Source organism: Ambystoma mexicanum, chromosome 12, assembly GCF_040938575.1.
Source record: "Ambystoma mexicanum isolate Mex_15411 chromosome 12, UKY_AmexF1_1, whole genome shotgun sequence".
Taxonomy (NCBI): Eukaryota; Metazoa; Chordata; class Amphibia; order Caudata; family Ambystomatidae; genus Ambystoma; species Ambystoma mexicanum.
The window spans coordinates 603,471,374-603,484,889 of record NC_090936.1 but is presented as its reverse complement, the minus strand read 5'-3'; the positions used below and the strand labels follow the sequence as shown (position 1 = coordinate 603,484,889).

Genomic DNA, 13,516 nt, shown 5'->3' with positions numbered 1-13,516 from the left:
ATAGTATTACAGACACACCCTGTCGAAGTTCCTTTTTGAACTTCGAAAAATAAATGTGCAACACTCTGCAGCTTCCACTAGATGTCGTCCTATGCAAAGCATGTGAATCTAAGCAGATAAACGCATCAGAAATATGATTATGGTAAGTAATGTATCCCATATATCAAGCACACACACGTGACGTTTTACCTATGGGCACCAGCAGTGATCTCTTCTCCACAGGACTGCAAGCCCATGGAGGCACAGCCTTCACATCGCAGGTCAGGGGTCATCAGCCTTCACCCCTCTTTCTGCCTGCTTTGCATCAAACAAGGTGTAGGGTCGGCATTCTGACTCCAGCCTGAGACAGACTCGAATATGGAGGGGGTGATGATGCATTTGTTACCCTGCACAGGCTGGATTTCCAGTGCCCCGTCAGGGAATTACATGCCATGATATCTGGAGACATGTTCCTGATGTCTTTACTAGGGCAGTACATTAGACCATGCAGGGCACTGCTGCCCTTGTCCATTTGCACCCCTATGAAAGATATTGGGAACACCATCAGACCATTTGCAAAGAATCGAAATATTTGCAGATTCTTTGCAAATGCAAAGACTAAATTTGCATTATGAAGTGCTTTTTTTTTAGGTTAACTTTATGGTATGGGACTGAGAGGGTCACATCAATTAAGGGGGTGGCACCATGACTTGGTACCCCTAGCACTGTCCTTGGTCTGTTGGCCTTCACACTTCGAGTCCTTAAAGTGGCATATCTGTGAAAGCACTATTGACCTAAACTAAATAACTTTTTGTGGGCAGTATTTACACGTGCAGTCTCGTTTACCTTTTCACGTTCTTCATTTGCTTGCTCAATGGAAGCCACAAAACGTTCCTGCAGAATTGTGGGCATTATCGCTTGACAAGGAAATTAAGCATTTTTCACAACGGCACTTGCCTTTCCATCTTTAGAATTATTGTGCCGGGAGCTCCATGTGGTCTGGATAATTTGTTTGTGTGTGTGTGCGTGTGATCTGAATTTGCAGTTGGCTTCGGTGTAATTTTATACGTTTCAGAACTTACATTCTTCGTACATTTTGTAGAGAGGGCTGGAGATTGTTCAGGAAAATAAGTGCTCGCAGCCTGTAATTGAGTTCATTCTGCAGAGTCATCAAGGGATTGAATTCCAACATAGCCTTTCGTCCTTACAATACTGAGAAATTGAATAACATCATTTGGATAACAATATTATCAGCTAATAGTGCAAAGATGTGAAAGGTTGTTATCAATCACTGTACATAAAACAAGAGCATACATCACATTTGTTTTGACCTAGCAGATTTTGATAACTTTTTTATTTTTCAGGTCAATTTAGAATGTGGTTTGGTGCTTAGCAAATCCCTTTATTAAACATAAACATTTGGTCATGCTCATGAAAGAAAGTAATGCAGAAATCATGTTATGTTGAGGTAAAAACTAAAGATATGATGGCAGGAGAATTGGTCTAGTTAGTAAACAGGAGACTGGGAAACAAGTACACCAGGTATCAAATCCTGTCTCCTCCACTTTGCTAAACTGTGATCCTGGTCAAATCACTTTACTCTGTAGTCGTATTTTCTTGAAATGCTCAAATTGAGATCACCTAAAAGTGATTCAGTTAATTTTGTCAACCAACAAGCTGAATCCCTCACCCCAAAAATGCACCATCATCGCACTGAAAATATGCCCCCCCCATGTCACTACCCCCTCAACTGCACCCTCCATCACACCCTATTTATTCCATACTCTCTCCGACAGTCTTGACTGCCGGGCCCTTGTTAAGTCTACCAGTGCTGGGTGCATGGCTGGTCCACTGGCACAAAGCAGTGCCTGGGAAAATGAGCATACATTTGACATATGATCAAAAATAACCTGAGCACATAAGGCTGTACATCACATATGACTAGACCTGGTTTATCAGGATTTTATAGCCAGAAATGGCAGTGCTTTGCTCATTGAGGGTGCACTTTGCATATGATAATAGCCCTTAGGATTGAGAGGCTTTTCCCTGCATACGATAATTGTTAGGCTGGCATAATATAGCACTACTTGGGTATATAAGGCTGCACAATGCATATTATAGCTGTGCCTGCCGTGCCTGGAATTCAATGACATGAGATGGCAGTAACTGGCCATATGACGCTGGACTGGAATAAGAAGGCACAGCTACGCGCTTATCATAGTTCTGCTGGGTGTTCCCCAGGCATATCATGACTGTGTTAAGACAGCCCAGGAAAGTTCCAAATTACCTAGAGAACCCTGAGTCAATCCTAACTAGACTCAAAGACGAAATAGACAAAGTGCAAGGCAAAATCCAACTTTATTATCATCCAAATAAGGTAGGCACAACATGCAGGCATAAAAACCGTGTTTCTCTCAGGATACATAGAAAACAATTGGTTAAATACTACAAAGTCGTCATCACTGCATCAGAACATCATCTTGGTTATAAAAACCTACAGAGAACAGGGATTGGTTAGTGGTGGTGACTACATATATGGGGTCATTCCTAGATTACCATAAGCCACCAGCGTTCTCTGCTTACTGTTTCCACCTCCCGATACCCCAGTATTACTGGAATATTACAGGCAGCGGAGTAACGGCAAGTTCCCATTCCCATGGAGTCCCAAAGTACTCCATGGGAAACACTGAAGCCTGGCACCGTTGTTAACATTGCTGCGGCTTTAGTGAATTATCTGCCGGTAGGAGCCTTAACTACCGGCAGGTCAGGCCTGCCGGTAATTCACTGCCCCAACCGACAGACTTCGAGTGAGCCGGTCTGGTAACAGTGCTGGAGCCAGTCGTACCGGCATTATTTCCAGCGTTGCTACCAGACCGTCTCACTTGTAATGAGGCCCATAGATGCTATAATTGTTGAGCATTCTATTGGGTTACAACTATCTGATGCCTCCACCTATGACCACCTCTATTTTGATAAAGGTCAAAATACAGCATCCCTACACCAAGTGACTGGTTGGCAAGCTATTTCATTGGGCATACCATTGGGGTTTCTAATTGTTTGATTTCTTGCTGCACAACCTTGGGCTCTTGACAAGTCATCAGGACATGAGCCAGATGGATAGTAAGGGGAGAGAGGCCCATGCACTGTTTATTGTTCATTAAACAAGATACCATCCCTGATTCCTAGTACTTGGCCTTGTGCAGTGTCTCGTGTCTGTGTGTGTACATGTAGGGAGTATGGCAGATGTCCTATCTGTGTTCACCTCTAATGAATAGACACTGTCTTCCAATTATGGTAATGAGGCCATGCATGAAATCGAATTACCTCCCATGTATTAAAGTTTTTGCTAATAATACCATGTGTGCTGTGTTTTCTGTCGCCACCGGGCACACCCTTGAGTTATCCTTCATGGAGCATTTTGGCTTACTGTGTCCTTGCACTTGGCTAACAAAGACTGGTTGTGCTCTTGATTAATCTGAGAATATATTGCTTGCTTCTTGAGAATTGTTATCTCGTACCTTTGCTCTGCCGTTCCCTATTCTCCCTTATTCATGGTAACCTTGGCTTCTGTCGCTAGCTACTGTCTAAGCTCTGCGCAGATCAGTATTTTGTGGATTTAGCATTTTGAGTTCTCTTGAATTCTTGAGGCCTTTCATTTACTTTAAAGCATGCTGCAGCTTCCATTTTAAAGAAGATGGCTGCCCAATTACTCTCCTTTCTGTGTTCGTGAGCTATACTCTTGTGTTATTGGTGTTGCATATTGTTAGGGAGAATTCTCTCCTTAGGCTGAATTTCCTAACCTAGTGAGTCCCCCAGCAGATTTGCTGTATTTCTGGAGTTTTTTTTTTTCTCCTGCCAAGAGTGAGACTCTTTTTCTCCCACTCTTGGACATGATTTATGGTGTTCCTTTGACTGTTAATGTGTTTTATGGGCTATGGGGTCCTTTACTCCATAGGGTCTCATGTGTTTTTACTATGTGCGTTACACAGCACCCTCCGTGCAGTAACACAGGGGTGTCATAGTGACACCCCACCATAGACTCCATACTCTGGGACTGACTACTGTCTCCCAGGGCATGTAAAGTCACCATTGGCTTTACTAGTCCCAAATTATTAACAGAAACCAGTACCAACCATCATATTGTGGACGTACTGGTCGGGGCAATTCGATTGCCCCGGGGTCTGTTAGTCGAGGGGGCACATCTCCGTCCCCCCTGATCGAGTTTTGGCTGGTGGCAGTGGATACTACTTTTCATATTCGACCACGAATATGTCCCTATGGGATTTTCCCATTGTTCGAGGCTACCAACTTTAATTATTTAATTCTCATAGCCTCGAACACACCGCTGGTTTATTTAATTAATATTAATTCACCGGTTGGTATATTGTGCCAGGACTCGATTCTAAAATGGCGTTTGTGTTCTCTTCTGTGACTCCAACCCAAGTCGAGCCCTTTGTTCCACTTTTTGGTGGGCTTCTCCACAGAAGCCTCCAAAAGTGGTGCCACTCTGTCTGGGTACCACAGGGGGTGTTGGAGGGGGTTTAGACACCCTGGACTGAGTTACCTTGGTAAGTCAAGTCGCACTCTTGTGTGATTGGCCCAAGTGGTGAGCCGGCCGGCTCACCACTTAGCATGTTTGATTAACAGCTAGTCTGAGTGAATGGGGGTATGCTGCATAAAAGCAGGGCTTTTGGGACTGGAACTTCAGAAGTCGCCACAGGACCTGAGAATCCCACGAGGGAGAAGCTGAGCCAACCAACCACGACGACACCACCGTTGGAGCCCTGCGGAACCGACTCACCACTTCCCGACGACAGAGAAGATCTCCCGGCTGGAGAGGCTTCTTCCCCTGACTGGTGGGCACAACCAGTTTACCTTCTTTTCTTCGCACCCCAGACCAGTTTGTGGTCGAACTGCCCGTGCCAAGCACCCCGGCAGCCGGATAGCCACTTACCACTGAACCGCGAATCAACGGACCGCTCCTTGTACCTGAGAAACTCCGCGGCTGGTTTCTTCCCTGGCAGTGCAACGGACTCCTGTCTGCCTCCCCGACGAGATCCTCTCTTCCCCCGGATGAAGCACCGACCTGCATCCGCTGCCGGGAACAACTGCCCCCGCTGGAGTATTCTCACCACTTTAAGGTACCGTGTCCGCCAGGCCTCCCTTTCTAAAGATTGCTACAAGGTAATAATAACCCCTTAACCTTCTGGACTGGGCTGGCCGCCTTGACCCTCTAACTGGTCCCTTTCTTTGGTCCAACTCCTTTTTGAACCGTTACAAGACTCTTGTGCACTGCAACTGTGTGACCTTGGACACATTTCGTTTTGATCCTCCTAAAGCGGATCCGGCCTACTGACTCTGAATTCACGGTGTTACTTTGCCTTCCTCTCTTGTTGTGTTCGTGAAAAAGTGTTGGGATCTGTTTCAATTTATTCTCTGCTTTTCTCTCCCTTTTTAAACTGAATTATTAGAGTACAATCTACGTTAAGCGCTCACCGCTGTCTGAAAATAAGTGGGGCTTTACTTAAGACTTGTCTAATATTCTTTTAAGGGAGTGTATATCTTTTAGTGACAGTGTTTTTGAATTGCTTACTGTCAGTGCCTGTGTGTTTTTCTTGATGTGGTTTTAAATAAATAAGTATATCTCTTTTACACCAAGCCCTGGTCAGTGTTTACTTCTTCTATTGTGTTCTCTTGACCTATTGTGAATACTCTGTATATTGCCTAACTATTCTTGAGGGAAGTCTGACTTTTTATTTTATTTATGTATTTATAACGCGCCGAAGCTCGCAAGCATCAGGGTGTGACAAGAACACAAAAAAAGACAGAGGTCACAGGACTACATAAAAAAAAAGAGGAGGACTCAAGGGAGTCCAGGCTGAATAAATAACGAATTACCGGAAAAGTAACGTTTTCAGCTGCTTCCTAAATAGGGAGTAACTGCTTTCCAGTCTGAGGTTATCTGGAAGCTCGTTCCAGAGTGCAATGGCTTTGGTGGGAAAAACTCTCCCAAGTCCGGTAGCTTTGACTCTGGTATGGCTAACTTTAAGAAACCCTTTTTTGGCTGATCTTAGGCAATGGCTTGGTTCATACCAGTGAAATTCCCTTTTAAGGTATGCTGGGGCCGTACCGAATAGACAGCGGTGGACAAGTGTCAGCGATTTGAATTTAATACGCTCCTCTATGGCGAGCCAGTGGAGGCCTGTTCGGTCGTGGGTGATGTGCTCGCGCTTAGATTTCACGGTGATAGTTCTAACAGCGTTGTTCTGGATTATCTGGCATTGTTTAATGCAGGAGTTACTTGAACCAAACATCAACGCGTTCCCATAGTCCAGTCGGGACAGAATCGTGGCTCTAGCAATGGTGACGCTATTTTTGGCATTCAGATATGGCCTAATGCGGCGTAGTAATCTCTGGTAGTATTGGCGGTTCTTTTTAAGGTATGAGACCTGTGCATCTGCTCCTAGTGAGGATTGCAGGTATATGCCAAGTGTTTTCACTTTACTTGATACCACAATGTTGGTGTCCTTGATATTGAATGACGAATAGACTGGGCCTAGATTGGATAAGGCTTTTTTAGATCCAAATGTCATAAGTTCTGTTTTTGAACCATTCAGACACATCCAGTGGGTCTTCATCCAGCTTTCTATGGTATTATAGATAGCTGACAGCCTGTTGTTGTCTGTAGTGTGGTCTCCGCTGAGTTCTATAATCAGTTGTGTATCATCTGCGAAGTTGGTAAAGTAAATTCCCAACTGTGAGAGAAGGGCGCAGAGGCAGCGAATATATAGATTAAATAGGAGAGGGGAGTAGCTGGCGCCTTGTGGGACGCCGCAATCCACAGGGTTCGTACTAGAGGAATATCCACCCCAGGTGATTTTAGATTTTCTGTCCTCCAGAAAGGAGGACATCCACTCGATGGCTTCCTCGGCACAGTTTCCTGCTTTTCCCAGGGCCTCACTGAGCTTTCCATGATCTAATAAATCAAATGCCGCCGAGAGGTCCAATAGTATGAGCAGGCCGGCCTTTCCTTTATCAAGGATTTCCAGCATTTTAGACTGAAGGTCGAGTAATGCTGATTCCGTGCTGTGTGCACTTCTAAATCCTGATTGCTGGGGGTGTAGCAAGTCGTGCTTGTCTACGTATTCTTGGAGTTGGTGCGTGGCTATTTTATCAAGAATTTTCAACAAGAAGTTGCAATTCGTAATGGGTCGAAGGTTGGCCGGGTTTTGCTGGTCAAGGCCAGGCTTTTTAACCAATGGTGTGACTGTTACTGTTTTTAGACTGGTGGGAACAGTCAGGTCTCTAAAAGACGAGTTTGCCATACGGCAGAGAAAAGGTGAAAAAATGCCTGCGTTATCTAGGATGAATTTGGGGGGCAGTATATTTTCAGGGCATGAAGTGCAATTCATGTTGGAGAGAGTGTCTGACATGATTTCTGGTGTTATTGGTGTGAATTGAAATTTGGATGCTTTAATTTCAGGGTCAGCTTTGTTAAAAGTCAGTGTGGTGTCAATGATATTGCAATTTAAGATGGTGTCTCTAGCTTTTAAGATTTTTTGTGCGAATGCAGTTTGAACTTTTTCACAATCCAACATAGTTGGCTGGAAGGGAGGGGTGAGAGTAGGCGGCTTTTCAAAAGTTTTTAGAATTTGGAACAGCTTTCCTGTGGAGTTGGATGCACCTGTAATTTGCTCATTATAATAGTTTTTCTTTGTTTCAATTACTTTATTTCTATACGGGATATCAGATTTCTTCCATTTGTCTTTATTAAGTTCTGTGGGGGTTTTAAGCCACTGTCTTTCGAGTTTCCTTTTGGCTATCTTAAGGGTGCCTAGTTCCACGGTGTACCAACTTTGGTGGTTGGGGTTGGGGCGCACTTGTTTGTTTTTCAGCGGGGCATTCTTATCTAGAAGCTCTTGGAAGTGGTTATTATAGGTGGTAATAATGTCACAGGGATCACCATCAGTGGTGTTATCCATGATGTATGAGATCCCCTGCGAGAGAATATCTGGCGTGATTCTCTTGAGGTTTCTGCTCTGGATAGTTTTGGGTGTGTTGTCAAGGTGAGTTTTTTCAAATGACAGGGATAGGGTGGCTTCGATTTTATAGTGATCGCTCCAGATACAGGGCTGTGTGTTTGTAACTGTGAGGTCTATATTGTTGGTAATAATCCAATCAAGTTGGTTGTTTGAATTGATGGTAGGACCATTGTTGGCGATCGAGTAACTGATGTTGGAGAGGTTTTTTTCTAGGCTAATGGCCTCTTTGTCGATGGGGTTTCCCCTCCATCTATTTAGGTCGCCCAGGAGGAGTGTGCCTGAGTTCTTTCCTTTGAGATTGTTAAGAATATGGCAAAGGTCGTCATTAAAGTCCGATGTGAGTGATGGGGGTCTGTAGATTACAATAAAATTGATACAATTGTTTTGAGAGGGGGTGAATTTGAGATGGAGAACTTCGCACCCCGGGCATTGAGTGGGAGAGGTGAAAAGATGTATGTCTTGTCTGACTATTATGGCGACTCCGCCTCCCTTTCCTATTGCTCTGTTTTCAAAGTGGATAGTAAAATTGGGTGGGACAGCTGTACTAATGGTCGGACCGGTAGGTTCTTGTAGCCAGGTCTCAGTAAGGAAGAGGATATCTAGTTCCTCTTCAAGGATATAATCGTGAACGTTTTGGGCATGTTTGTTAAGAGACCTCGTATTAAGTAATGCTATTTTAAGAACCTCTGGTTTAGAGGGAGTCTTCGGTTGTTCTAAGATCGCAGTCCCACTACGACTTAAGGGTGGTGCAGCATCAGGGTGCGGCACTTCCCTAGAGTTGATGTAGCGCTTGACAAGTTGTTCATTCTCTAGGCGCTTTGCATCACTGAGTAGGGGCAATAAATTTGGAAATCCCATCTTTTACCTTTGTTTATTGATTGCGGAGCAGAGTGTCGGGCCGATGGCCGATGTCCGCCGTGGACCGGCGTAGACCGGCACCGTCTCAGAAGCGCCGGCGCTGAAGCGCCTGATGTTTCTTTTTCAGCAGCGCTAGTGCTGCTGGGACTTGTAGTTCAAGGTAATTGCAGGTAAGTAAGCGGATAGTGCAGCAGTCAAGCACACTTTAGCACACAATCCACATAATCCAAACAAGTATGGGCGTTACAAGCGGTTTGTTGTAGAATGGTGCTGAGCTTGCTGAAATGCTCAGTTGCACAAATTCAATTTCAACAACAATTTTAAGTAATGTTGTCAAATGTTGTCAAATCTAAGTACAAGATGTTACACGCTAGCAACAACAAAAGTAGCAAGTCACGTAGTGGCAAAATGCACAGATTCAAGATTTATCAAGCTAACAGAATGTTCAAAGTTACAAAGAAGGGGCGTAGCCTATGGTTTAAGCCCTGACTGCTCAGCCACAGCTACCAAGTGAATCTGTGTGGTACAGACTGCTACCAAGTGGGTTTACTGCCAAACACCTGTAGTCTTAAATCTTTTGCAGTGGTCCCAGAGGGAACTGCACAGGTTTCTGCCTAACACATATAACTTGTACATTGGTTCTGTTAGTTTTCTTCATGTCTTGTGGATGCTATGTTAATACTCTTCATGTATAAAAGCATATTTTACCCAGTGTTTGCGTTTCTTCGTGTGGGGTGCATGTGTGCTTCATGTCTAATCCATGCACTTGTTACTGTTACAACGTTAGTTTCTGCTTTTGCCATCTTCAGCCTAAATGGTCTGTCTTACTGTACCTGCATGGGATAAGGGCAGTAGTGTTGCCACAGTGAGTAACATTTCTCAGCTGTGAGGTATCGGTTCGGTGGAGAGCTGAAGCTATGAATGAGTTTATTCATCTGCCTCCCAACAACTGCATACGATATGTAGACACACTATAGTTCATATATTTTCTTGTTTTGGGTCAGTAGTTTGTTTGTGCGCTTAACCCCTGGTTTAGTTTGTTAGGTATTCTTTGTAACGGACCTGTCCACATTTAATTGGGGGTCAGTGGCTGCATGGCTCAGTAGAGATCGATATTCACCAGTCAGTCTGATTGTTACAGAGGTTGTTTTTTTTTTCGATTGAGCCTTGCGCTTAGGTTTTAGGTGTCCCCACGGGTTTCTGAGTTATAAAATAACTTGTGAAGTACACACTTGTTAGTGTCTCACACTAACAAGTGTGTACCTCACAAGTTTATTTTATCAGGGTATGTGATGGCAATTCTTGTAGGTCAGGTGTGTAATGCCGCTTCTGCTACCCCAAGCACTTTGATGAAATCTGCATCTCCATGCCAGTATGCGCACAGACAATAGTTTTCCATGGGTTGTTTTTAGGTGAGGGGTATAATCTGAAGACTATTTCTTTTATTTTCTATTTTTTGTGTGCACGTAGTGAAGTGATATATCCTACTACTTATATTTACCAAGTGCTAAACTAGCTTTTGTCTTTCTGTGCTGCTTGTTCTCTCTACGTGTAAGAAGATTTGGGTGTCATTTATGTTGGTCATTATGGACATGGAGACCCCTATGTATTGAAGTAATGGGGAGAGACAACGCTTTGCAAGTTTGATCATTGCAATGATGTTTGCTAGTGGGATGAACAGCCACTGTGCTTGTATAATGTTGTGTACATATGCAGGCACTGTTAGCAGATGTGCAGGATCCCTGTATGACAGCTCATGGCTGGTTCCTTGTCCCTTCAGTGATGTGTGAACTGCTTGCTTTTCCTTCTCGTTCCAGATTCCTGTATACAACGGCTACACTTCTTATTGCTTTCTCCAGTGCAGGTAAATATGTTTGTATTTTGTTGCAGCTAGCTAAGTGATCTTTGTGGGTGGCTTTGCGGAGTGTGGTAGAGTTGGGTAGGTCTGTTTTGGCGTTCTATGTGTTTTTGATCTGTAAGAATAACATGCATCTTTTTTTCAATGTGTAGCAAACATTTTTGGCTGTTTTTTTATATAAATGTTTTTGTCCCAGTTCATTTTTGTGGTAGCATTTCTTGTTTTCGTTCAATAGGCCGTAGATTTGTTTGTGGTAGTTTAATGTGCAGTAAAGTTGTTTGTGTTGTAGTCCAGTATGCTGCTGTTTTTGTCTTGGCTGTGTTTGCAATCCTATATGCATTTATACATCTCTATGGATGCCTGTGAATGCGTGACTGGGCATTTGCACAGCCATCCTTAGCCTGAGACCCTGCTTCCCCTTTGAGCCCCACTTATTCGAATATTCTGCAAGGGGAGAGGAACGATTATCACTGGAAACAAGAAGCAGGACAGCCGTAGGACCGCGATGGAGTAACAGATGTCTGCCGTTATATCCCAACATCCACATCCTGAGGCTTTCCAAATGAGTACATATGCTTCTATGTTACAAATACTTTAATGTTAGGGTGAGTGTTGTGAACAATGACATTGGTATCAAGACCAGTAGGCATTATGTACTTAGCGATCCAAGCCTACAATCTTTTTGTTACAGACATAGTTGGCAAATATAAAGATCTGTGGTCATTCTTATGTTCCAAAATGTTCTTTTAAAGTATCCAAAGCAGCCAGGAGGTCCCATTCATGCTATTTGTCCCCTTCCATTTCGCATAAGAGTATATTGAAAGAATACAATAGGAGTCTACAAGAATGTCCATATTGCAATGATAACCTTCAATCAGAATGTAATTGGTGTATTGTTTCTTATTTTTAATAATGTGCTTTGCTCAGTAAAATAAGTGTAAAATTCTAATTTGGATTTGAATATATACTGGAAGTTCTCAGTCACAAATAACTTTGTACAATTTTAAAAAGAGCCAGTTTACAATGTTAATACAGTTAGATAATTTCCTTTTTTAAATGCTGCTTTTGTTGAGAATACAAACCATATTCTCTTTCAAAATGCCTTCCCTTCCCTTTGTTGTTTATATGCCGACAGCAGATTGATAGAGGTGCTGATCCTGCCCATTTGTTGCAGAATGCACAGACTGGGGTCCCTTGCAAGCTCTGTCAGAATCCTAGCAAGCAGAGCATGTTGTTCGCCCCTTCCCCAGTATGGGCCATGCACCCTCAGTGTGATTTTGGCACTCCTGCAGGACGTAAGCAATGGCATTGAATGTCTCCAAATACCAACACGGAACCAATTTCAGGAAATGATCTCGTCATTGCTGCCCTCGTTCCAGTTTCAACCATGATAAAACGCAGCGCTTGCGCACCCTTCCCCCTCCGTCCACATATGTCTTTATTCATGACGTGATTGTAGCCTGCACCAACCTAGAGTGAAACAGAAAGAGACAGAGAGCACTCTAGATTGACCTGTAATACGCTGCGTGCCTCTGGTACACAAATATTTAAAGCAGAAATGTTACAAGATAATATACAGTTATGATGTGGAAATGTGTTCTGCACTTGACAAATATTGCTTTCGACATTTCTAGTGTTGTTGTAAAAATGCAACCCTTTAAGAGATTCTTTGGTCATCTTTGCCCTTTCTTTCAGTGAAAGCTTTAATCTGATCAATGAATGTACATTAGAGTGTGCCTTTACTTGGTTTGTACCCAGTTTAGATGGCTAGTAGAGGTTGACTTGTAGTTGCCTTGTAGGTGGTAAACATTGGATGTCTTTGTTGTTTTATGCTAGTGTTGAGGTGTTGAGTGGGACTTTGCTTTGTGCATACCAGTTGGGTTGTCTGTTGTGCAGTCGATTGTAACATGTGTTTGCTTTGTGTGTGCTAGTTGGTTGTCTTTATCTGGTCTGTTATAGTGGAACAGATCTTCATTTGGTGTGTAACAGTTGGTTGCCTTTGCATGGTGTTTTGTAGTGCAGTCTCTGTTATCTGCCCAGTAAATGTGCACATGTCCTCACTATTGCAGCATGAACTTGTTTTAGATTTGCATGGCATCCATGTTCTTGCCTGCCAGCGATTGGGTGCTAGCACATGCTGTTGTGGAAGAAGACCAGACCAGGTCTGCTTAGGGTTTAAACAATAGGATTTAATCGGTTTCTTTCACAAAGGATCCAACAGGCGAAGGAAGCTAAGAACTCAAGAAAAATTTAACTAAAGCGGGATATCTTTTCCCATTGACTATTATCCACGCCCCTTCTCACACAAGCCTGGCTGGCTGGGTCTGTGTGCACATAGGAAATGCATACGAACCATAGACAAGCTAGCCACATTGTTTCTGACATCTTGCCAGCTAAAATGTCAGCCATTGATTTTCAGTGGTAGGGGCTGGGTCCACACCAGATGTAGGCTGGGGCGGAAAGGCTTGAGAATGCTGGCTAGGGCCCTGCCTTTTCTCTGACGTGAGGGCTCAGATCCTAGGGGCACCCTGTCCATTCTCCTAGGTCAGGGGTCTGCAGTCTGTGGCTCTCCAGATGTTATGGACTACAACTGCCATGATCACTCACCATTCACTACGATGGTTAGGAGGGATGGGAGTTGTAGTCCAAAACATATGGAGAGCCAAAGGTTGCAGACCCCTGTCCTAGGTCTACTTGCTTCCTCTCTGGCCTAAGGATCTCCTGTTTGGACCCTTGACATCATGCTGCACACCTGTACCTCCTCCCACCGCACTCTCAT

General features: G+C 43.8%; 1 protein-coding gene across 11 annotated transcripts in view; it reads left to right on the top strand.

Annotated features, from left to right (window-relative positions):
* The window catches only part of SLC43A3 (solute carrier family 43 member 3), a 918,364-nt gene that overhangs the window by 667,610 nt on the left and 237,238 nt on the right, over window positions 1-13,516 (top strand). For all 11 annotated transcript variants that reach the window (XM_069629005.1, XM_069629006.1, XM_069629007.1 and 8 more), the window contains one exon: window positions 10,697-10,743. In XM_069629005.1, coding sequence (XP_069485106.1) covers window positions 10,697-10,743 — 47 coding nt within the window. The remainder of the gene's footprint in view (window positions 1-10,696; window positions 10,744-13,516) is intronic.